Source organism: Gymnogyps californianus, chromosome 5, assembly GCF_018139145.2.
Source record: "Gymnogyps californianus isolate 813 chromosome 5, ASM1813914v2, whole genome shotgun sequence".
NCBI lineage: Eukaryota > Metazoa > Chordata > Aves > Accipitriformes > Cathartidae > Gymnogyps > Gymnogyps californianus.
In genome coordinates, this window is record NC_059475.1 from 70,646,671 (window position 1) to 70,672,409 (window position 25,739).

The 25,739-nt window shown below is 42.9% G+C and overlaps 1 protein-coding gene across 1 annotated transcript; it reads left to right on the top strand.

Annotated features, from left to right (window-relative positions):
- Positions 1–2,370: 2,370 nt before the first annotated feature.
- Positions 2,371–21,842, top strand: MIS18BP1 (MIS18 binding protein 1). Its single transcript, XM_050897944.1, has 9 exons — positions 2,371–2,938; positions 5,975–6,100; positions 7,213–7,721; positions 9,470–9,546; positions 11,535–11,665; positions 16,188–16,278; positions 16,687–16,844; positions 18,044–18,210; positions 20,919–21,842. Exons 1-9 carry the CDS (start codon positions 2,371–2,373, stop codon positions 21,840–21,842), a joined length of 2,751 nt encoding a protein of 916 aa, XP_050753901.1.
- The last annotated feature ends 3,897 nt before the right edge of the window (positions 21,843–25,739 follow it).

The following is a 25,739-nucleotide window of genomic DNA, read 5'->3' on the forward strand; positions in this document are numbered from 1 at the left end:
ACAAATTTTCTTTGCTTTTGATTAGGCAAAAGCTGGTAAGTATTTAAGAGACTATGGTAGCAATAAGATATCATTAGAGATAAAGAACAAATTGTGGGTTGAACTTTTTTTTTTTTGCTTTCTAAGAGGAGCTAAGCCATTACAGTCCAATACACACTGTTAGAAACTGATAACATTACAGTGCATTAAACAGATTGCTCTACTACTTTCGGCTTACCAGTGCTGTGCTAGCCAGGCTGAGACCGTGCTAGCTGTATGGACAGTCAAGTGTATACAAACCGCAATCAGACACGTAACAACTAATGTAAAATGTAAACACAGCCTGTTCTTGCCATTCCTGTTTTAACTTTTTGATGCTCTTCTTTCATTTTCCCCATTGCCTTCTCCAGTTGCCCTCCCCACCACCAGGGCTACCAGCCCCATTACTTCCCTCAGAGACCCCAGCTCCACAGGCTGCCGCAGAAGGAACAGCGCAGGGAGCCAAGGCCAGCGGCAGACACCAGCAGAGCTAGTCCAGCTTGCAGAGATCCCTTCTGTGACTGAACGCCTTCTGAAACGCCTGCTCTTGGCCTCCGAGTGTCCATACACCACTGTATAACAGGCAGTACTTGCCCAGCTTATTCACTCACAGATTTTAATCTCTGTAGCAGACACTCTTTCTCTTCTTTAACTGGGGGAGCAGCTCAGAAGCACGTAAAACCCTCATCGAGGGGTTCAAATAACCTATTCTCGCAAAACACACCTTTCACTGAACTATTTTCTTTATAGCTCATGACCCCACTCCCCAGACACACACCTACCTTTGATTCTTAACACTGACAACTGTGTACCTGGGTTTTTCTCCTCCGCATATGAATTCTTAGAAATTCTCGGTAGCAGCAGGCACAGGATCATTGTCTGCTATATAATCTGTGCCACTAATCAGCACATGCATTTCCTGTAAGAAGCCCAAAGACTTTAATTACCAAAAAGAATTTAGTTGCAAAATGCCAAATAGAACCCCCTAATATCCAGCATAACTACTGTTTTGGTTTTTTTAAATGTAGCTATCCTTTATTAATAGGCATTTGGTCAATTACAGTAAACACTGAGGTCATTTCTTACCCAAAACTGAATTTCTAAGCCTACCTACTTAGACTAATCTAAGTGCCAGGCACACCTGATTCCACAAGCTATTCACTGTGCCTTCTCATTAGCTGGGAGAGCCAGGCTACTTGGTAAAGCTGTTGATTTCTGTTACACGCATTATGCAAGCAACTTCCCGCCTTTCCCACTTGAAATATGAAACCCTACCACTTAATCATGCGGCCAATACAGAGACAATAGCTTGCCTATGTTTTCAGAGCTCTAATCACAACCTCCATTTAAGCTAATGGTTGTAGACTGGATTTATTGTTGTCTTTTAAAAAACCTACACGTAGTTACAGCTCGGGGTCACTTTGCAGGCCAAGTGCTAGAAGTCTTGATACTGCTAAAATGCGCTAGCGAACTCTTTACGCTTATTTTCTCTGCTGTTACTTTACCTGAACGCAGGAGCAAGGCGCGCACACGCCTCCCTGGCTGCGCTCTGGTTTCTGTTCAGTCCTGCAGGCTCTGACTCCGCTCTCTGAAGGACTGCGGCACTCCTATCTCGATCCCAGCGCCCTGTTCCAAGTCACCTGGGCTGACCCGCGGGTCTGCCACCAGCCTGTCACCTTTCCCTGGCGGGCTCGTCCTCCTAACACTGACGGTGCCCCACTCGTTTAACGTACACACGCTACTCCCGGCAGCCGGGGGCTGACTGGACGCCGGCTCGCAGGTGTAGGGGCCTTCGCGTGCGGCAGAGCCCCTGGCGCCCAGCTCGCCCTCCTCTCGCCGGCGGCGGCTACAACCCGGCTGCTGCCTCCTCCACACTGGGAAGCCTCCTCCGGGCCCCAGCAGCGCTCCGACCGCCCCTCGAGAGCGCCGGCCCCGCGGAGGCACTGCCACTGCTCCTCCTTCCCTCCAGGCGGGCGGGCGAACGCCTCAGCCGCCAACGGCCGCCCGCGCCTCAGCGGCGGGCCACGCCTATCACGCGGAGCGGACTGAACCACTCCTACCAGAGGGGGGGAGAGCTGAGGCAGAACGCCGCGCTGCGGTCTCCCTAAATGCCGTCCCGCACTTTCCCGTCGGCAGCATCTCCCCCGCGCCGCTTCTCGCCGCCCAGGCGGGCAGTGACGCCACGGGCTCTGGCCACCAATCCGGGCGCAGCGGCTGCGCTCAAATCCTCTAACAGCTATGGCGGGCTGGGCCGCGGCGCGCGCGGGGCTTGGCGCCGCCGGCGTCTGAGGTGGGCGGCGGGAGAGCGCGGGGGCTGAGGGGAGAGACGCCGCCGTGAGGGGCCGCGGCGAGATGATCGTGACGCCCGCCCGAAGCCCCGCCGGCGCCCCTGCCCGCCGCCGGGGAGAGCTGCCGTTCCGGTCGGTGTCCCTCAACGGCGTCCCCGCGGGTACGCTGACCCCCCTGAAGGAGCTCCTGAGGTGCCACGGCACCCTCAAGGTCGCCGCGGAGCCGGCGGGACGCGGGGAGAGCAATGCCAGAGGGCCGGCGGCCGGCGAAGTCTTACAGTCCACGCTGCTGGCGGGCAGCGCGGGCGGTGGGGAGCCGCTGGATGTCAGCGAGATCCGGGCCGGCCCCAGCCCTGGCCCCGAGCGGTGGCTGAAGCGACGGGCGTGCGAGCCTCCCGCCCACGAGTGCCCGGCCAAAATCTTCCAGCGGATGAAGGCCAAGGCCTTGGGGCAGAAGCAGGACTGCGGGCTGCCCGCGGGAAAGGAGCCGCGGAGGAGCTGCGGCAGCGACCTGATCCTGACTCCCACCCTAAATCCCGTGGAGCAGGGGCGAAGGCATAAGAAACCTGTCACAGCAGAAGGTCGGCAGAGACCCGCCGAGGTGCCCGGTGGGTGTACCCAGCCAGAAAAAGGTTTGTTCGATTGCTTCTCTGAGAAAGCTGTCTCGTATTTAACCTTTAGCTCGGTATGGCTGCCTCTGTATTTCGCTTACGACTCTTCCAGGGTCTGGAAAAAGCAGCCAGTGTGTGTTCATAGGTGTAAAAAATATTGGTGCCAGTACTGGTTTTCCCCCAGATGGTTGGGATTAAAAAAAAAAAAAAGTTTGGATGGAGGGGTTTGTTAATGCTAAAATGTGTCTGTAGCGTAGTTGATTTCTCTCCCCCTTTCTTTACCTTAGAGGAATCCATCTCATGGTATTTTCTCCCTTTCTTGCTCAGTCTGGCTTTAGCTACTCCCTCAGTTCAGTTTGTGAACAGGATTGAGCCTTTGCAATGTCTTGAAAAACAGAGAATTACACTTTATAAGTTTAAAAAAAAAAAAAACAAGCAATTACTTTACTCCCTACAGTCAATACAGAAAAGAAAAAGGTTGGTGGAAGAATTGTTTGGGTTTTGAAATCGTTCTGGGGCATTTCCCTGGGCAGCCTGGTCTGATGGCTTTTCCAGTGCATCTTCTGACTGGTTGGTGTAATGTGAACTTGCAAGCACTGTGCCCCTCCTGTAAAGGTACTCTAGCCGCTATAGGCGAGTAGGACTGGCCTTCCTTTTGGTTCATGTCTATCTGTAAAGGTAACATATTTTAAAGAGGAAGGTGTCCTGCGGCAGTGCCCTGTTATTCTCATGCTATGATCACCTAGAGTGGGAGACCCACTGAAATATTGGCTGGTTTATCAGAAGGGTTATGCTTTGTCGCTACATGTATTCCTGTTTGAAGTACAGTACTTGCAAATCTCCTGTACTAAAGTTTTATCCAGTTTTGGGTGGCAGTTAAGACCTACCTGGTTTGTCCGTGTTCGTTTTAAGACATAATTACGGAAAACTAGGCTAACTGCTCAGTCTGTGTTATCTGGCCAGTAGCATGGGCAGCTGTATGCTGTTTTCACTGGGGGGTTATCAAGTTGTTCTCAAAAGAACTTGCTGTTATGAAGGAGGCAGTGCCCTCATTTTATGGTTAGATGTGAAAAAGTCTTCCTAAATCTCCTTGCTGCAACATAAACCCACTTGTTACTTTTATTATTTCTGTTGGATACAATAAAAATGAGATTAAACCATTGTTATGGTGGCTGGAAAAAGGGAAACATTGCACCCATTTTTAAAAAGAGTAGAAAGGAGGACCCTGGGAACTACCGACCTCTCAGCCTCACCTCAGTGCCTGGGAAGATCATGGAACAGATCCTCCTAGAAGCTATGCTAAAGCACATGGAGGACAGGGAGGTGATTCCAGACAGCCAGCATGGCTTCACCAAGGGCAAGTCCTGCCTGACCAACCTAGTGGCCTTCTGTGATGGAGTGACTACATCAGTGGACAAGGGAAGAGCTATGGCTGTCATCTGTCTGGACTTCCGTAAGGCCTTTGACACGGTCTCCCACAACATCCTTCTCTCTAAATTGGAGAGATAGGGATTTGATGGATGGACTGTTCGATGGATGAGGAATTGGCTGGATGGTTGCATCCAGAGGGTAGTGGTCAACGGCTCAATGTCCAGATGGAGATCAGTGACAAGCAGTGTCCCTCAGGGGTCCGTCTTGGGACCAGTACTTTTTAATATCTTCATCAATGACATAGACACTGGGATCGAATGCACCCTCAGCAAGTTTGTAGATGACACCAAGCTGAGTGGTGCGGTTGACATGCTGGAGGGACGGGATGCCATCCAGAGGGACATGGACAAGCTCGAGACGTGGGCCCATGTGAACCTCATGAAGTTCAACGAGGCCAAGTGCAAGGTCCTGCCCCTGGGTCAGGGCAACCCCCGGCATCAGTACAGGCTGGGGGGTGAAGGGATTGAGAGCAGACCTGTGGAGAAGGTCTTGGGGTACTGGTGGATGAAAAGCTGGACGTGACCCGGCAATGTGCGTCGGCAGCCCAGAAAGCCAACCGTATCCTGGGCTACATCAAAAGAAGTGTGACCAGCAGGTCGAGGGAGGGGATTCTGCCCCTCTGCTCCGCTCTGCTGAGACCCCACCTGCAGTACTGCATCCAGCTCTGGAGTCCTCAGTACAGGAAAGACATGGACCTGTTGGAGTGGGTCCAGAGGAGGGCCAAAAAATGATCGGAGGGCTGGAGCACCTCTCCTATGAGGACAGGCTGAGAGAGTTGGGGTTGTTCGGCCTGGAGAAGAGAAGGCTCCAGGAAGACCTTATAGCAGCTTTCCTAAAGGGGCCTACAAGAAAGCTGGAGAGGGACTTTTTATAAGGTCATGTAGGGATAGGATGAGGGGTAATGGCTTTAATCTGAAAGAGGGTAGATTTAGATTAGATGTAAGGAAGAAATTTTTTACAATGAGGGTGGTGAAAGACTGGCACAGGTTGCCCAGAGAGGTGGTAGATGCCCATCCCTGGAAAGATTCAAGGCCAGGCTGGACGGGGCTCTGAGCAACCTGATCTGGTTGAAGATGTCCCTGCCCATGGCAGGGGAGTTGGACTAGATGGCCTTTAAAGGTCCCTTCCAACCCAAACCGTTCTGTGATTCTATGATTTTTGTAAAAAGTGAAAGCTCCTGAAGTTTTATTTCCTTTTTAACAAGAGATTTCCAAGAGGTATATTTTTGCCCTTGCATCATCACATCACAAATTGATAATGAGTTTTGATCAAATATCAAAAAGGGTTAGTATTGGTGCTCCTTGTTAGACCTTACTACTATGAAACACATGCCACTTGTAGGCATCTCCAAACTCCTGTTGATTGCCGTGGGTTGGGTTACATCCAGACATGCATACACACACCTGAGGGTGTTTCTCACATGCAGCTGAGGCAACGTAACAGCTAACCCCCTGATGAAAAGGGAAAGGTCACATTGCCCATCCATCTTGGGAAAGAAAAGAAAGGATATTGTGGCATAGTGGAGTTTAGTATCTTACGAAGCATGTACTTTGCTTCCCCTGCTTCCCACATGAAAACGTTTTTCTTCCCCAAATTCAAAGATTTTTTTGTATTATTATTTTCCAGAATTACTTTGCACTCTGATTCCTGAAAACCGAACCACGAAAGCACTAGCCGTAGACCCTCTTGTATTGGAATCCCCTCAGAAGTTCTTCTTGCGTGTAAAGCAAAAATTGCAGCAGCAGCGAAAAGGTACTCGGTATTGCTCTTAAAAACGCTTCAAAAAATTCCTTGACTTCAGGCTTTCTGTTCTTGCCTATAATCTCTCACGTGCTTTGGCAGAGTATCGTGCTTCTTTCTTTGTAGTCTGCGCGCAATGGAAAATGGAGGAAGAAACCAGCAAATCTGCCTCTTCAAACCTGGAGATGGCATTAGACTTGGTTTAACTATGGTTTAGGGCTGCGGGCTTCTGACCTTGAAGCTTGACATCATTAGTCCGTTTGAGTGCACTATCCCCTCTGACAACAAAAGCCATCTAACCTTCAGGCTCCTGATGTGGTTAAGAGTTCTTTAGAGACTAGGTGTAACACTTTGCCATTTGAATGTGAATCTTGGTGGAAAAATCCTAAACCTCTTATTTGCTGGCTTGCTGGCTCTTCCCCCCCCCCCCCCCCCCCCCCCCCCCCCCCCCCTTAGCTTTTAATACATAAAGAGAAAAGGTTTGGTTCCATGAGAAATTCTCTTGTATTTGTTTTTTTCCATATTGTTACTTGATAGCAACCCTGTATATGCTTCTGTCCTGTAATTCAGTTTGAAAATGCAGATGAGGAAAATGATGCATGCCAAAATGTTAGTAGTGTTCAGCTTCAAAGCTGAACTTAATTTATCCGAAAACTCGAAACCCAATGCTTGTAGCTCTCAGCACAGAAGCAGCATGGCTAGAAGTCCAGATCTTGAGGTCTGGAAAGATGGAAATATTTGAGATTTTGTTTTTTTGTGAAAACAGATTTTTTTTTTGCTCTGCAAGGAGGATTCATTAAAGAAAAGATAGGAAGAATGGTAAAGATATATTATTAATAGATACAGTGTGCATTAGCTTGGTTTTGGGGGAAAGCGGGATATCTGTAAGCTTTTAACAGCAGGGGTACTGATCTGGTGGTGAGGAACAGCTAGTCAAAACAAATTCAAAGAGTAGCTCACTGTTAATGTTAACAATTGAAATAGGCAGTGCTTTCACAATTGTTGTAGTGCTAATCAATACAACCTTCTCTTATTAAAAATGGAGCTAACTATGAATGTATTTTTTATTAGTTCTCAAATATCGCTAATTTCTTTGTTATTCCTTTTTTTTTTTTAATGGGCAGATCCAACACCTTCGAACCCAATCAAGCAGAACATTCCTCCTTCCACAACTACAGAAAAGCCATCAGTCAAATCTGCTTTTGCTGAGCAGCTCAGGAATGATCCTACAGAGTATGTGGCCACTGATAAGGATGATCAGAATAATTTCCTTATAGAATCAATGGATGCTGATGATGAAATATCTCAAAATACAGTGACTAGTTCTGTGAATTTAAACTCTGCCCCTTTTAAAAATGGGGATCAGTTAGAAGAAAGGTGGGGAAATGGAGAAGCAAAACACACTGACCTTCATCAAGACAGAAGAGAGTTGCAGCCGAGTAATAAGCCAGCTGCTCATGGAGTAGAAAAGATACTGGAGACTAATTCTCAAAAGCCCTCACAGTGCTTGTGTAGTATTATGCTCTCTTCTCCCAAAGTCCACATTCCAAGGAAGCAAAAGCCGAAAGAAGGCTCTAAGGGCCCTTTGGATAAACCTCATACAGATCAAGTTGCTGGCAAAGCAGACAAAGAGGTGGGAGAACTTAATACTTTAGGGCAACTGATATATTCCTGTGGGCTGCTTGTAGCTCATACTTGTGATTTTTTTTTTCTTGTCAAAAGTAATGAGCACTCAGAAGAGAATAAACTATTATTTTATTAGGTCTTACTAGTAAACGCTTTCCCATCAAAAGGACTTCTGTTTTCCCGTACTCCAAGATGACAGTGTTCAGGGTTTGTTTGGGGTTTTTTTGTTGTTGTTTTTTTTTGTATAAAAGAAGGCCTTTTGTTTTAGTATTCACAAGCCACAATATGGGCTGAAAGAGTTCTCTACCTGAAGGAGCTTCCTATGTCATCTCTTTAATATGTTAATTGCCATGTGTTGGTATGATGGACATGAAACAAATCACTGGCCGATACAGCTCTTGGCTGCCTACGCAAAGCCAAGGAGGAGAGATCTTTCCTAGCTGCAGGCTAGGGATGGTTCTAAAGTTAACTGAATCTGTACAGCTGATAGTGAGCTAAAAGTCTTGGCTTTCCTCCGGAATATCCAAACTTCTGTTGAATTAAATGGGACAAGAATCTTTTCCTAGGAGACTAGTCTGCAGATCTGATTGTCAATTCAATACCTGCTTGGCAGTATTTCCACCTTTCTGAATAAATCTCGAGGAAAGTGGTGTATTTTGAAGTGTGCCGCATTCCTCAGTGATTAGCCTAGGAAACTGGTGGAAGCATACCTTCCCAAGGTTTGAGTTTTCTTTGGTCCCTGGAGAAATCTGTGGGATTGCAGTCCTCTTCAAGTTAAGCAAGTGAATTGTTTCGTTCTCCCTCACTGTTGTCAAGCATGTTTGATATGTTTTCCTGTATTAAAAAAAGAAAAAAGTTACCTTTATGATGAGCTTTGGTTTAGATGATAAACATATATCCATTAATATTAAAGATTTGTAGCTGAGTAGAAGGTGCTGAAAGAGATGTTGTTGTTGGACACTACAGATCTGAGCATCGAGTAGGTGCTGGCTGTACATGTCAGGTACCTTTCCTCAGTCAGGGTTAAATCATTGGTAAGATCTTTAGTGAAGCTAAGGCTGATGGTCAAAAGGCGATCATCATTAAAGAAAAGATCTGGAGTTTATTAACTGAACTTGTGAGGAGAAACAGTGATAGTTTCAGATGTTAAAAAATCATTTTCCAAGAAGCTTTTTTTAAAACAGTCGTATGTTTCGCACACAGTTTTCCAGACTGCAACTCAAGTGCAACTGGCTTGCTGGCTATTTAATGCAAAGTGAAGGTACTGCAGCTGTATGTGTGTCAGTAGTTTGCAATATCAGATATAGCCATTTAATACTGTCTAAATTTTAGCAATAACGTAGCTAATAAATACAATTTTTTATTTTCATGGATAACTTTTTTTCTGAACAGTAATGGAGGACAGATGACAAAGTGTAAAGGTACGGCATAATGCTGGTATTTTTTGTGAGGAGCTTTTTGGATTTGCTAGAGGTCTTGGCCAATGACTTTGTCTTCTGCAAGTCAACATTAAATTACTTAAAAGTTTCTATAATTTAAACTCCTGTCTTCACTTGTGCATTAGACTCCAGCTTGATTATGCTTCAACATTTATGTGTATAATGGTTGTTTTCAGTTTTCTGGTCTGGAGGATGGTGCCTAAATATCTTCTCAAGTTATACAGGAGTTCAGGAGTTAATTTCTATTTTGCTAATGCCTTGGTGATGTTGCATAGTTTAGTCTAATTTAAAAATTACTTTTTTTTTTTTGTAACAGAAAAACATCTGCCTAACCAGTTGGAGAATTAAAGTGATGGATGGTAACACTGCAATATGTGTTGAGGGAAAACGGAAGTAAGAAAAAGCTTTCTGATTTAAATGCAATGTAAAACACGTTGGTGGGCTTTCAGCATCTGAGCTAGAAAGGCTATACCATCTTCGCCTGGCTGAATAGCTGTAGCTTTGAGACTTGTGTTCTTGGAATATCTTGGTAACTGTTGGAAGCAGTTCCACACGCTTCTACCGCTTTCCTCCCCGGCCACAGGGAACACAGCCCTTTGCTTGCAGCCTGACCCTTGTGACAGTGCTTACAACTCTGACCATTTTTTTAAACGTAGTTATTTATCTTCTGACTAAGCAGGCTGAACCCATTTGCTTCAGCGCCTGCAGAATGGCAGAGCTGGTGCACGGGGGGATGAGGGACTGCACGGCTGGTGGCTGAGGAATGTGGGGGGAGAAGGAACCATGGTTGTCCTGGCTTAGGTTGGCTTAGGTGGCCATGGGACCTGCACCTTCATGGAACTTACTCTTAGCCTTTGGTAAATACAAAGTGATGTTATAGTTTAAGCTTCTTTATCAAGGAAGAGGTGAATTCCTTCATGTGTGCAAGAGGTAGAGTGCCTACATACAGGAAACTGCTGGTTAAATAATTATTTCAAAGTCCAGTTCTGAGTTGATTAAAGAGCTTAAGAGGAATAAAGACAAATGCGTTTGTCTAGTAGATCTCCCAAACTGGTGCTGACCAGGAGTCTTATGAGCTTCTACTTCATTTCACAAAAATTCTGTTTTGTGGCTGCCATCAGACTGCCATCAGCCATATGTTCCTGCCAGATCGTTTGTGATGGCACTATTACTCTTACAGCTATATGGTGAACCACAGCAGCAGCTGATCCACCTGAAAACTGACTCTGTGGTTTTTTTGGTTATGTTTTTGGTCAGCTTGTATTCAAAGAGCTATAAGATCAGGAAAACAAGCATCAGAACAAAGGAGAGATATAGCTTGCAATAAAGTTGTCTGAAGACATTGTGAAAATACACCCTTGGAAAAGAGTATTCTAATCTTTCTGTACTTAGTAACTACGTAACACAGTTACTTATCTACTGAAAGCTCAGAACCTCACTCAACAGCAGTAGCACTGTGAAAGGAAGTAATTCAGTATGCTTACTGGGAGATGTCAGGAAGCTACGTATTCTATGGTAGGATTTGTAGTAGGAATTGACATTTGTTCCATGGCTGGATGGAAACAACTGATCCTCTCACTTTGCAGCTTTCACTACTAGCAACACGTTATCTCTTCATTTGTGTTGGTGTGTATCTGATACATGTTGCTTACACATGATATGTTTGATTTGCTTTATAGACCCTCTGAATTGACTTCTGTTAACAATTTGTGACAAGTTACACAGCTGAATGTTGTCACTGTCATCTTGCGTTTCAGTCCTTAATACTGTTCTGTAGTTTCATCTGTTGGTTACTGTTGTAAAAGTATATTTAAAAAAACCCAAAAAACAAATCCAAAAAAACCCCCCACACTCTATGTAGATTTCCTACTTTAATGCTTGGGTCTGTTTTTTATTTCACATGGAGAAGTCCCTTAATAATTTCTGAACAACTCCAATTTTTGCACATATTAGGGCTCCTTCTTCAGTTGTTCTTGTCTTTAAATAGGAAGGTCAGGAATAAATATAATAATCCTGGGGAAAATATACATTTGACCTGTATAATGGTAGTTTTGTAACTTGCATAATGGTATCACTGCAGTAATGAGCTGGATGGAGTCCTTGAGTCCATTTTGCTTCTGCAGCCTAATGTCAAGCTAATGTTCTGTGACTAACGTTTGCAGTAGCTGCCATGTTCGTTTTGTCTCCTGTCCAAGTATTAGACAAGGCCAGAACTGTTTCTCTTCCAAGCTAAGAAAAGAATCCTGCCAGTGTCTATATCACTCATAAAATATGTGACCCTGCAAGTCTTGTATGGAATATCAATATTCTAGTTTTAAATTCCTTTCCATTCTTAAAACAATGTTTTATTTCTGTTCTTCATGTTATCTGTCTTTTCTTAGAGATATGAAAGATCTGTCTTGGCATAGTAATGTAATTATGGAACGCATAGCACACAACCAAGTTAAAACATCATCTGGCAGTATCTACTTGCTCAAGGGAAATATAGATTCAGCTTCGATGAGAAAAGAAGGTAAGATGATGATTCTTAATGTAACATTACAAACTGAGAAGGGCTTTAGATTTATGATTGAACATACTGCTGAAGCAAACGTTTTGTCTTATCCTGCTAATTGGGCTCAGTGGGTATTCAGCGCGTGCCGGAAGGTGACTCCAGCATCAGATTTCTAAATACTACCTAATGTTAATTGTAGCTGGCATTTTTAGGGTGCTGCAGTTACAGGGGGGCTTTCAGAGCATGAAGTAGGCTAATGGGTACGTTCCTTTAAAGAAACTGGTTTTTGCTAAGATTGCCTTTATGTAATTTTGGTCAATGTTTTGGCATTTAAATAGTGCTAAGACATTCAAATAGAGATTGTTTACACACTACTGAAATTACTCTGGTGTTCACATTCTATCTGTGACTTACTACTCAGTAATTAACGACTAGCTCTGCAATGCTACATGGGATTTCCGTTTGGAGACAGACTAGTTATGGTGTCAGTGCTTTATAATTTAGTAAACTGATCCATCTTTAGGGTCTAAGTGGTACGTTGTACCAAATCCAGCAAAACTTCCTGCTTCAGATTGTTTTGAAGCATGTGGCATTTTAAAGGAAATTTAATTTACACGCAAAGTTAAAGTTAGGCTAGGCTTTATTCTATTTTTCTTGCTTCACGTGCATCCTCTGTCATGTTCACTAGTAAATGAACTGCCATGTTAGTGCTTACAGGCAGCTCTAGGAACATAAAGATCATCTGTGGCATACATGGAATAAATGCTTGCCTTAATACCGACGTGCCTTGTGCGCGTGATCACACTCTTTTTAAAGGCGCACATATGCACTCTTTGCTCTTTCAGGCCCAGCACAAGTCATCCAAAGATGTGTCTGTGGCTTTAATTTTTTCTTCTCATTTGCGGTACTGGGATGCATTCTGATAAATACCTGACTTGGCTGCTCTCTGACTTGAATTTTTTTATTAGTTCCTCTGCTAAATACTTATATTTGTTTTTATTTTAATATTCTGAGAAAGAAAAGTGACAGCAAGAGACTTCTGAGCAGAGTGGCTCAAGTACTACAGAGGTTTCCTCAGCCTAAGAATTAATGGAGTGTGCTGGGTCAATTCCTCCGATCTTCGGACTTAGCACTTACGGCAAAACGTCTTTCCTTCTCGGCTTCCCCCTCGCCTCCCAACATCCCCCAACACACAAAAAACTATCGTAGGGTCGCTGTGGAAAATACCCTGGAAATACCCTGAACAGAGTCAATATTGATATATGAATCAAAAGAGAAGCTAAAGGCAAGCTGATGTAGGTAGAGAGGAGAAGAAATGCCACATCTAAAGTCTAACCTGAGGATTTCCTTAAACCAGTGGTACTGGCAGCGGGGAATGGCTGTGGCTGTCAGCAGTGGCACCATCAGTTTGTGAACAAAGCTGCACCAGTACAGAACTACTTGCCTGTGGAAAATATTTGGCTGATGTGTGCCGATACTCCCAGTGACTCTTCAAAGCACTGAAATCATTAATGAAATGTGTTGCAGTAAGAGCACTGGCTAGGCGCTTCCCTACATCTGCCTCCTTATCAAAAGTGGTTGTTACCCGTCTGGGACTCGAGGTGTGCTACCAAACCTACCCACTGGTCACTGCTGATGGAACTCTGCAAATGACGGGGCAGGCTGTTGAATCGCACAGGCTCTGTTCCTGGAAAGGTGTTTTCTGTGGTTGATGTCCCACAGCAGGAATGTTGTGCCCAAGCCCCTGTGGTGCTCGCTCCATTCCAGCCTGCATCTATGCAGTGGCACTTGCTGTGCTTTGCCTAGAGCCCTTCCTGATGATCAGGAAACATTTTATCCAGTCCATGTAAAGAATGAACCTACGTGCTACAATGAAATGCTACTCGTAAAGCCTTTTAAAGGCGTTGAAGGATGAAATAACTAGCATGTAACATCTCGCAAAAAACCTGCTTTGATACCTATGGGCCTGAAAGGTGGCTGATGCAAAGCTTTTTAAGAAAGTTGTTTCCCAAGTCCCTTGAAGTTAAAGAATGTGGAATTTGGCATTCGTATGAGGTAAACCAATAGAAACTGTAATAATGAGTGGGATTGGTGGATGTACAGATAGTGAGGTATGGGGGAAGGCATCTACAGTGCTACTATAGATGAAGTGATGCCTCACAATGGTGTAAGACTTCTTTGATGGGGCCCACAGGCTTTGGGCTTCTAGAAAGCCTCTTGGGAAGATTGTAAGGATGCAAAGTAGTTATGTGAGGAGGAGGAGGAGCTTCTGTGGTTTAAATAACAACAGAAAATGAGAGGAATAAAAAGAATCCCATAATGATGTTGGCTGTTGAGCAGATTCATTAACTTTGTAGAAAAGAACATGAGCTGGGAAGCAGCAGCTGTAGTCTGATGTTGCTAAGTTGCATCAGGATGGTGAGGGTGAGTGCTGGCCACAAAGCATGTCATAAGAGCTTCAGAATGGGCATTAAAATGGTGACATTCAGTCTTGATAAATGTAAAATGATAGATTTGGTGGTAAGGGAAAGCATATTGTTACATAGACCACAGAATGGTTTCATAGTTTGGTTTGGGAGGGACCTTTAAAGATCATCTAGTCCAACCCCTATATGATAGTATATGATGATACATGATTGTAAGACTCAGTTCACTGTAAACACTGAGGAACAAGGTTTGGGGGTTTTTATAGATGGTTCCATTAAGAGGTCAGCTTAATGCTCACTAGCAGTTAAACACCATGAACATTGAAAATGAATGCAATGAAAAAAAGACTGCTATTGGCTGTAAAACCTATGTGATACCTGAGCATCTTGAAGACTGAGTACAACTCCACATCTTTCCTTCCCCCTCCCTGCAGAAACCCCAACAACCTACTCTCAAAAAGAATGCAGAAGAAGTAGGAAATGTGTGGAGAAGAACGGCGTGTTTAAAGTTATGAAAAGGCTTTCATAGGGCAAAGGACAAACTAAGCTAAGACTTTTTGGTCTGCAGAACAGGAAACTGGGGAGGAGGTGTGGGAGAGGTTAATGAAATAACAGAGGGAATGGAGATGGTAAATAAAGATCTGTTGTGCGCAGTCTCTTGCAATAACAGAATAAAGGAAATAACACCTGTAGAGGGGAAATAAAAAATTTTTCATGCTACGTGCATCTCATTTGTGGAAATCCTTGTACAGGATCTTGTAGTTGCTGAAGTTTTACATGAGTTCCAATGGAGACTGAGCAATTTCCTGGAAAACAAATTCCTTTAGGGTTTTTAAATACGTAGAAATCAGTGTTGATTTCTCAGTTGGAGGTTGGGAGATTGCTTGGAGGGAATATTCCTGTATACTCGCCTTGCTTCTATACTCCACTTTGGCCTCTGCTGTTAGTATCCTTTCCCTGGCTGGAGCTAGATGGACCCTTGATTGTACACTGAATAAACTAATGAAAGAGTGCCCTTCTCATTTCCCGTCCTCCTGGAGGAGCTCAGGTACTGGAACTCTCTGTTGGTGCAGGCTGACGTTAATGGCCTTTCAGCTCCCAAGATTAAGTTTGTGGGTGTGATTTTTTTTTTTTTTTTTTTTTTTTTTTTTGACTCGTGTGCCTCTTGAAGGCTTTCCAGTAAAGATACTGCTTCCCAGAATTTCAGATAAATAGGCTACTACTCAAGCTGGTTTTCTAATCACATGTTGCAGACCCTTCTTGTAGTAGTCCCTGACTCCAGTGGCCTCAGTGTCAGAGGCTGAACTCTGCTGGTTTTTCAGATGCTGTGAGCAGGAAAGCGGTGGCTCAATGTTGTTGTGCTCCTGCACCCGTACAGGTTATATCCTGCCAATGAGAAGGCCACATGATAGTATCCACGAGTGTTACACGGCCAGTGTTTTGCTCAGAAGGGCTGGAGCTCAAGTGATGCTTTTTTCCTTCTCTGTTGCAACAAAGGATTACATTATACTTTTGCATCAATATTTGTTTTTAGGGTTGTTTGCCAATTTCAGAGACAAAACGAGGGTCATTCTGTTGTAGCTGTACTACCTGAAGAACTTCCCAGGTTATAAATATTGTTGCTAGATACTTTGACTGCACCAGATCCTGATGCAGTTGTTCCATCTAAGCCTCATGAACACTCTGCGTGCTCTTGATTGAACAGCTTCTGTATCAAAACATAATAAAGTTTTCTTCCAAGTGGAGTTTCCTTGACACGGTAAGACCTAACTGGAGCCCGAAAACCTCAGGCTCTCGGAGGAAATTCTGGTACTCTGCAGAGAAGCCATGTGCCAGTCCAGCTAGATGAACAGGGAAAGCTTATGCTCCTGGTTCCCAGGAACCTGGAATGCTGTCTCCAGATACTGACATCTGTGATTAATGACCCCTTGGTTGACTTTTCTATGAAGTATGCTGTTCTCTTAAACTGGGGAAACCTGTCTCTCTCCAGTGCCTAAAGTTGCAGTGAGCTTCTGAGGTACTTAGAAAACCATGATTGTACTGGATATTATTTCTACCCTTTCTGATTAAAAGTATAGCTCAGCTATTGTTAATGCTACTTTTGTTTCAAACAGGATTTCCCTACCGTTTCATCAAAAGATTTACATATGGGTTTTCCAAAAAGTGGAAGGAATATGTTGAGGAGTTTCTTGAGGAAAGAAGAAGGTAATTTCTTTGGAGATTCTGTTTCATTGCAATGTTCTTTTAAGTATTTCTGAGAGTTTGCTTTTTAAGAATACTATACTAGAGGAGCATAAAAGATTGTGGGTGTGTGCATGAAGACTATGTTCCAGGCAAATACTGGTCACTGCTTTGGGAGGATACCCTTTTACCTTTCTTCATTATACTGGTTTGGTTTTGTTCCACTTGTTTACATAGCCTTAGAGTAAACAGAAGCAAAGGGCTTCGCCGATTTAGTGGCTTGCGGGCTGTCTGTATGAGTACAGCTGCACTATGCTACTGGGCTTTCGCCGAGATGAGGAGAAGACTTCGAGTTTACCTAAGTTAATGTGTTGTTAAAGGACAGCTGCTTCAGATGTTTATTATTTCTTTTCTTAAACTCCAAATCATTAGGAAAGAACGAAAAAAAAATACTGGTGAGAATGAAGAGAGTGACTCAGTGGTGGGTACGGACGTGTTGAAAAATGCAGAAGATTCAGCAAGAGATGTAAAGAAACCTGAAACCAGAAACACCACCTATGAAGTATTACCGCAGAACGATGAAAATGCTTGTGGGTATTTAATAATCCTTTTCTTCAGAAAAAAGTTGGGGTTTTTTTTGAGAGCTGTTTTCCCCAGCAAAAGATATCTAATATCTGTCTGGTTTGTATCTTGTTAATTAGGCTGTGTGGAAGAGGTAACAAACTAGTAGGGTGAAGTTTTTTGTTTGTGTTTACTTAGACTGCAATGATCAAGAGCATTGACTTGTTTATTTCTGGTTTGCTGATGTACAACAGCTACAACAAGTGTTTAGGGGCTGTCCTGAGGGTTAACCCTGGGAAAGAAGCAGGAGTCTGTTTTGGTCTGTAGTAGCTGAAGGCAATGACTCCAGAGCCATTTATTCTGACAGCAAACTTGACTGAATTTTTTCTCCAGTTGCTGTTTTGCATAACGTACTCTCTTCTTAGTCCTTCTGGGATGCCTGTGGGATTTAATACCTCCATCAAGGCTCCATCTCTGGGACTCCTCCCCTGCAGTGCCCACCCCCTTTTTTAGCTGGGTTAGTTTAAACTCGTATCAAGCCCTCGAGCAGGTTTATTTTACGGCATGTTAATGTTTTTGCCACAGTTGAGGCATAGTGATGGCAGCTGGGGACGGATGGAATTGGTTGTGGAAAAATTCATTACGTTGCCTTTGTTTCCAAAGGAAATGGTTGTGAAGCCTGTAACCTAATGATCAGCCTGGTTTTCTTCGCCTTGTAGTGCAATCCTAGCTTTGTTAGGGACGTCATAGCTTTTGGTTTTAACTTTGACTTCTTTTTAGTATCTTGTCATAGGTTCCAGCAGGGCTCTGGCCAAACTTCATTGTACTATTTGTTAATATTATAATCCAATTTTCTTGCTAACACTATAAAAGCTGTTTTATTTTTTTCTCTCATTAGTTAGGATTTGTTGTATGGCAACTTTTCTTTATCATTCTACTTCCCTATATGACTTTTACAGTATTTATAACCTTCTAAACAAAGTAAAAATAAAAAGTTCACAACAGTAAATTTTATAACTTGTGAATCATATTAAAGTATGCTTGTTTCTAACCTGAACACTTTTCGAAGAACAACATAACATTGTGGAAAGTTTTATATTTTCCATGTAGTCAGTGCAAATGAGCTGGTTTAAACACAGTATTGCTCCTATGCTTGTGAAGTCTCCAAAGGTGAATTTTCAATACAATATTTGGGACAAAACTATATTTCTTGTTTTTTTTCTTGTAGATACAACACCAAAACGCAGTTCCATATTGCTTGACTCAGACAGAGTTTACACTCGTAGCGGCCGTCTTGTTAAACCACCATTAAGTTTCTGGTGTGGGCAACGTGAGTTTGTTGATCAGAAACTAAACGTTACTATAGAAGAAGGTGGAATAGATTATCTGAGCATGGTAAGATTCTTTTGCATGTTGTTACTTAAACGTATCTTAAATATAATGAATAAACTTGGTTAGGTATCTAACAGAAAGAGCTCTTATAAGTACCTGAAGAGGCAGGAAATCTGGAAAACATTATAAAAACATTTTAAAACAAACAAAAATAGTCTTAATCTCTGTATTACCAGATAATTGTTGTTGTCTGTAAAATGGGGATAATGGGGAATTACTTCTGGAAAAATAAGTTGTTTTTTTTTCTTTGAAAGATGAATCTATCAGAGGAAGCTGCACACATGTACTGGTTTGGGTCACAGGTTCCTAAGGAAAACATTTTCTGTAACATTGTCACGCTGAGTCCCTGCCAGTGGTTAATCACACAAGGGATCCCAGCGCTGCGGCTCAGCTTCTGTGTTGATCTGTACTGTTCTCAGTTCTCCCCTTCCTGCGTAGGGCTTCACATTCATTAGGACCAGATATTTCCTCATTTCTTGTATCCTGATCTGTCCAGGTCACCCGAGTTTTGATTGAGGTGTGCTGTTCTTATTTATTATGACAATTTAAGCAACTCTGATAATATTCAGATAACAAGTGAAGGAAAACAGCATTCTTTGTGGTAGTTGTGAGCTTTTTTTTTTTTTTTTTAAATCTCTAAGATTAGTCGGCTTTATGGAATGGGGGGAGTACTAACACTAGTCAGCAGCTGCAGAAGTGAAGATGTATGTCCAATTTACCACCAACTCAAGCAGTTCTAGGTCTTGAGATTTTTAACTTGCGTTGTAGAATATTTAAATTTAGAGGGAGCCCGGCTGAGTCGCTTTGGTTGCACGCATTTGTATAAACACCTCTGTTCATTAAATAGTATTTAGTAGATACTGGTCAATGTAGGTGACTCTTAAATCTACCAATCCTGTAAACATTTGGCTTTTTCAGAGCTGGCGTCGGTAGGCTTGATATGTAATCTCTTGCAGAAGTTTAGATTAAATTGTTTTATTTTGAAGATGTTTAGTAGTGAAAAATCCCAAAGAAAGACCAGTTCCATCTCGAAGAAGAATGTAAGAAAGGAAGTAATGAAGACAACAGAAGAAACACCAAAAAGCCAAAGTAAAGGTAAAAAAAATTTTTTTTTTCTCTTTTTAAAGTTATTGACTAGAATCAGTGGGATTGTGAGTTGGGTGCCAAAGCAGTATGGCGGTGTCCTGTTAATGCAAAGAAATTATTTAAACCTTTTAATGGTCAATTGCTTTTCTATGAAGAATTATCAGAGTAGCATTAATGCCTAGTTTTACAGCTCTGAATATAAACTACATTTGTAAATCGCTTCTTTATTTACATAATGGGAACATGCAGATTTCTTTCCAGAAATTGAAATGAAAGGATTATGAATTTTTTCTTTGAAGTTTCTGCTCCTGTACTTCGGATCTCTCAACACAGCTATTACATGTGACTTGGGAGAGCCTGAAGAGAAGCGGAGTTCACCAGTCCAGTGAACTGCTGGTCTGGCTTTACTTTTTAAGCTGGATGAATTAAAATAAATGAGATGCCTATATAGGCAAAAAAAAGTGTATTAACAGAGTCTTAAAACCTTTATTTTTAATAAAATCAGGGAAATAATAGAACGCTGAAAACAATATAAACTATAAAGCAGAAGTTTCTCTTTTAAAGCAACTGTAATGTTTCCTGCAGGAGAGCTATCTGCAGCACAAGTACAGCTTTTGGGATGTTAGTGTGTGCTCACTATTTTATTCTCTATCTGCTCAATACTTTCACGCTCCCTTTTGTAGCCTTGATAATCCTAATTCTTTTAGTTGTCTGGAAGCAGTCTGTCATGGGAGCGAACTGGGCAGGAACAGGCCGTCTCCTGTACACAAGGAACCCTCCCCGCTGCTGGCTGTACTCCCTCTGAGCAGAGGGACGCTTGCTCAGGACGAATTCACTGCTTACAGCCGGTTTCATGCTAGGTGGCCTTTGCAAGAGTCGCGTGTAAATGGGTTTTCTCTGCTTCTTGACTGCCGTGCAGAGGAATGGCCTGCCTGCTGGGACATGCTATCATGTCTGTATTGCGTAGCCTCTTGTTCCTGAAGAATTTAATCCCAAATACATAGGAGTGTATGTGTGAGGGCAGAAGGCCTTTACTTAATCCTTCCGAGATACCCGTATGGGAAAGGAGGTGCAGCGATCTCGGGAAGCTTCACTAGGTGCTGGTTTTACTCAGTCATGTTTGGTAAAGTTACGGACATCCCTTAACAGCAGAAATGAGTTTATAGTTATTTGTCAGGTACATCTTTGGAACTGGGTTGCAGATTACCTGTGCTCCATGTCTCTTAAATGGGGAAGGGGCGGGCAGTACAGAGCGTGATGAAACGTTTCCTGGCATCACCAATTTCTCTCTTAAGTGACTTTTTGCTGTGTTTCGGAGGGAAGCGGTGTTTAATTTATTTTTGTATCCCAACATGACCATTCAACAGATATCTCCTTGTCCTGAAGAACTCTAGTGTTCTGTTAATGTGGGGAGAGGCTTCTGCAGAACATGGGGAGCTGCACGCTGGAGGCGTGCTGCTTGTCTCTTCCTACAGCCTACAGTCTGCGTGACAGAAAGGAGTTCACAGATCTTAACGAGAGTGGGATGCGTTGCATCCTGCAGCAGGCTAGTCTTTGCTTGTCTGAGAACACAGTAATGATTTACATTACAATGTGTGATATTATACTGACATCATCTCTTTCAGGGAAAAAATGAAAAAGGAGTAAGTTCCCAAAGAGAAACCAAGTCTGCTGGAAGCAAGGAGGCCAGGCGCTTCATTTCAGATGACGATGAGAGTGATCACGCAATCAATAGTACAAAAGTTAAAACACAGCTTTCTGTTAAGCTGACTCCCTTAAATACTGAAGTACTAAACAAACATAACTATAATAGCAGAACAAAGGAAAACAGAGAAACAGAATATGGAGAATTGACTACGTATCGGCAGGCTTACAAGTACTCTTTAAGGTCAGGCAAACAACTTCTTCAAGACAAGCATTTAACGGAAGAATCGTCAAGCAAAGATGAGGAAGAGGAATCCAGTGAAGATATCCCACTGTCTATCAAAAGGAAAAATAAACCTTTATTAAAACAAGAGACTCAAAACTCTAAATCTTCCTCTAACTGTGAAAGTTCACAGGGTGATGCAAACAAGGTGTCGTGTGAACAAAGGACAGTAAAACACTCTACTGCCTCCCATAATGTGCCGTTGAGGCAAAGTGTGCCCGAATCCAGTGGTGGTTCTGATTTACTTGAAGGAAAAACACCTTCTAGTGAGTCTAGTACTTCCCATCTGCCTGACAGAGCAACGAGGGCAAGAAGCAGAATCAACCCTCCAAGGTATTTGCTTGAATCTGACACTGAGCCCGAAAGCAAAGAAGAGGAATTCCACGTAGAAGAAAAGAATTCAAAAGTATCTCATAAAAAAACAAATGGTAAAGTTTCTAATACCGCCAAGTCTTCAGCAGCAAAATCAAGAGAACCTGAGAAGGAAAAGGTGCAGAAACCTCTGGAACTTTTTCCAAGGGCAACGGATGGTTGGTCTGAAAAGGAATTGCAGAAGCTCTACAGGCAAGTGGTTGCCCTCTCTTCACAGGGCAAAGTTTCCCTCGGACTTCGGGAGGCATAATATACTGGAGGGTTTGAATGGTCTGGATTTGGATTTTTCAGATTCAGTCTCTTTCACATTATTTTAAAGGTTTCCTTTACATTTTAATTCCCTCTTAAAAATACATTTTGTTAACAAATTCAAAAATAGTGAAAGAAAGGAGACAACCGAGTATTTTCTAAAATAACTGTAGATGCGTGAGCCTATAGCAGCCCCTACCACTGTCATCAGTGTAAAGTGAGAGGAACACAGATGTTAGGCAAGATTTTGTGAATCTGCTCCTCTACCTGTTTTTCAAAAACACTACTTCATCTCATTGAAAGTGATAAACATTGCTATGAGTAAAATTGCAAAACACAAGTAGGTAAATAATATGATAAAAGTATTCATATTTATGATTTAGACAGTAAGTCAGAGGTAGCATATTTTCTCCCCAATGGAATAAAATGTTAAACATGATGTGCTTATGTATTTAAGTTGTGTAAAGGAGAGATTAACTGCAAGGATGTTTAATTAATACATTGTCCAATTACTTAAACTACTGGGCAGTATTTAATACATACATTAAGTAATAAAGTGACCATGTTTGGGTTTGTTTCTTTTAGATTAGAAACCTGAAAAGGCATGAGCTCATGTCTCGGGGGGTGGGGGGGACCTGCTGCAAATAAAGAAGAAATTTATCTTGTAACTGAGCTGTTAGCTTAAATTGGTCAAATAAATTTTTGCCTGTTTTAAAGCGTCTGGACAAGACACCAGAGACAAGATTCTCTACATCCAGCGCACAGTGTCCTTCCTAGGACGGGCAGCCGGTCTCTGGGTATTTTACCTGGCAGCCGTCGCGCAGATTCTTTGGCGTGACGAAGGCTGTGGCTTTGCTCTCTTGGCAGGGCCGTTGCTTCGTTCCCAAAGCACAAGAATGGCTTCTGGGTGGAGGTAGCCATGGCGGTGGGGTCTCGCTCTGCTGAAGAATGCATCAGAAGTACGTAGAAGAACAACAGGCGAAAGGTTCCAAAGCGCATGCCAAGAAGACCACCACTTCAGGAAAACCAGAACAGAAAGGTACTGACATCTGGGTTCTGGCTATTTTGCTGTCTTTAAATAATTTTAAATGCAGTATTTATTATGTAATGAGAGATACAGACATAAACGCACATCAGGGTCCGATAATGAAGGAGGTTATCTTCTATAGTATAAAGGTTTGCTGCAGAGCTTGGAGGATGTCATAAATGACTGAAGTAACAAGAAGAGAAAGACTCTATTTTTAGAGTTTCCTAGTTTTTGGCACGATGGGAACACTTAAACTGGCCTTGCCACCTAAGGGAAAATAACCACTTATATCTTAAGAGGCTCTTGGAGGCCTAGTAGATAACGAGCTGCTTGTAAAACTGTCTATCCAAAAAGGATATGGGGTGCTTGGATGCGCTAAGGGCAATGTGGAGTCAGAACAGCAAAGTTACGTTCTCTGGAGTCTGGCACTGACGTGCCTGCTGCTGTTTTCTGTCCAGTTCAGAAGTCAGTAATTCATGTTTACGGAGAGCAAGTACGCCCTGAAGTGAAAGGCACGAGATGCTCAATCCAGTTATTTAACACAGAGAAGGATACGATAACTTTAGTAAGTGCTTAGGTAAGGAAAGCCGTTTGGTAGCAACTCCTCTAGCTGACAAAGAGATGCCATCACTCAGCCACTGAAAGCTGAAGCTTTAAGTGTTACACAACTGTGGGCAAAGACGACTCTGGTGATGTTTCTCAGTGGTTAAAGCTTGTGCATCAGTCTCTGTTTACTGAAATTATTAAAATCATTTTTTCTGTCCAAACGAGGTGATCCGGGTTACTCACAGTTACTGGACTTGACGTGGGAATGCTTGGCTCCAGTCCCGTAGCCTCCGTAATGCAGAACAGACCAGGTGATGTCAGCAGGTTTCCCTGCCCTTGACGTCAGTGGACTGTGATTTTATGCAGGCTTGGAGAAGCAGCAGACTGAGGGTTCAAGTGCAGGACAATGCGTTTTATTTTTACTTGAGTGTTTCTTTGAAATGTTTGTTGCAGCTACAGAATTTGTGGGAGAATCTGCTGGGCATCAGTTTTGTAATGAATTTGACAGTGGTGGTATTGTTCTCGAGCATTTTGGAGCATAGACAGAAACCATCTTATTTTGACTGTTATCGTGGTATCAAAATTCCCTGCACTTCTGTGATTATGAAAGCTTTTTCTAATGTTGCTGTTCATTTCTCTACTGCTGGTCTCCTGTAGAGAATTTTTTCCTGTTTCACCTTGGTATTTGACATTATCAGACTGCAGCTCAATAGAAGACACAATTGTTTTGGTTAGCGAGCGTTCCTAAAGGGTCAGTCTGCCACAGTGCTTTTAAGGTTTTTTGCTTTGAGGAAAGCAATGTTTGGGACCTCTCGGACTCACTCGGGCCTTTTGAATACTAAAATGACTGTAGCAAAGCAAAGGACTAAATGCAGTCCTGCACAATACTGAGCAAGGATCTATGTTGGCAGTTAGGAGCTGTTCATTGGCCTTCTCTCAGAAGGCGAGTGCATCCTGTTAATGACGAATCTTAGCATAGATAGAAAAATACTTTGTTCTTCTGCAAATCTGTGAACTGTGGATTAATTTTCTTCTTTACTTGATCGTCCGCGTAAGCAGCTATTTTAGTTTTTGTCTGAAGATGAGGATACTGGGAAGATGTTCTTCTAAATTTGCCCAGAAAGTAACTTGTAATGGAAAGCAGAGGATAGGAATACATACACCAGTGGCAGTGACAAAGTCCTTTTTTCCTTCAAGTAGGTTTAATGGCTCACTGTTTAGGTGCAGTAATCAGATTAAGGTTTGTGAAGGATACAACTGTATATGGTGAAGTCTCAGATGAGCATTCCATAAACCTTGTGTCGAGGATGCTAAATCAGTGTCTATGCAGCAGAGCCTTTGTTTGAACACTTCATGCCTCTTGACATGGGTGATAAATCTTAGTGTCTTTTGTCTCTGAAATGCAGGTGCGTGGATAATTGTTAAAATTGTAATAAAACAGGTGATGTATGACACTTGCAATGGCTACGTAAGGCCCTAGAGTAAGCTTCTGATTTAGATGTCGTAGAGAAATGCTTTTTGAAAGCATCAATTGTATAAGAACTCCAAGGATTAGAAAGAAGCACTAAGACATTTCCACAAAGGAGAGACTGGACTCTGTATCACTAGCATTGATTGTAGTGAGTGAATTTTAAAACCATGCTACATAACTGATGTCTTAGAACAATTAATATTTTGATTCGTGTAGATAAGAAAGAGCCGGTTATGATAACTGCCAAAGTGGGGACCTTCAAAAGAAAGCAGCAGATGAGAGATTTCCTGGACCATTTGCCGAAGGAAACCATGATGATATTTTCACTGCGACGCCCTTTCAGAATAGGAGAGTAAAGGTAAATCTGGGAAAACAGCGTTTATATGTGTATGCTTTTCCGATTGGTATTTCAAGGGTGTGTCACAAGTCTGCTGGTTCAGTTCCATCAATAAAATCTTGTGGATTTGGGGGAAGAGGCTCATTTCCTTGGTTTGTTATTGCAACACTTGGATTGCCGGCAGTGAGAATGTGTGGAACGTGGCTTCTGCAGACGAGCATTACCGCTGAATGGATGTGTAAAACCAGTCTGTGGGAGGGGTGTCCTTTCTGCCTCTGTGTGGGAGGAACTTCTGACGCTGTGGAGCATTGGTTGTGCGGTGATATCGCTGTCCTGGGGCTGACCGTTGGATCCTTGTGCTCTGGAACCGGGGACTTTCTCTAAAGTCACGCTGATACTTAACAGGATTTTCTTTCTTTCTCTCCTCTCAGCACATCTCACATTTAAAACCACTTACCTCTCGATGCTGTCTGTGGGTGGGTTTCTCTTTGTGAGTTCTGTTCCCTCTCGCCCTGTT

Bases quoted from the DNA above. Each gene is read 5' to 3' on its own strand.
- MIS18BP1 (XM_050897944.1), top strand. From the start codon at position 2,371: ATGATCGTGACGCCCGCCCGAAGCCCCGCCGGCGCCCCTGCCCGCCGC. The intron at 2,939-5,974 runs GTTTGTTCGATT...ATTATTTTCCAG, and splicing joins GTGTACCCAGCCAGAAAAAG to AATTACTTTGCACTCTGATT. The intron at 16,279-16,686 runs GTAATTTCTTTG...CCAAATCATTAG, and splicing joins TTTCTTGAGGAAAGAAGAAG to GAAAGAACGAAAAAAAAATA.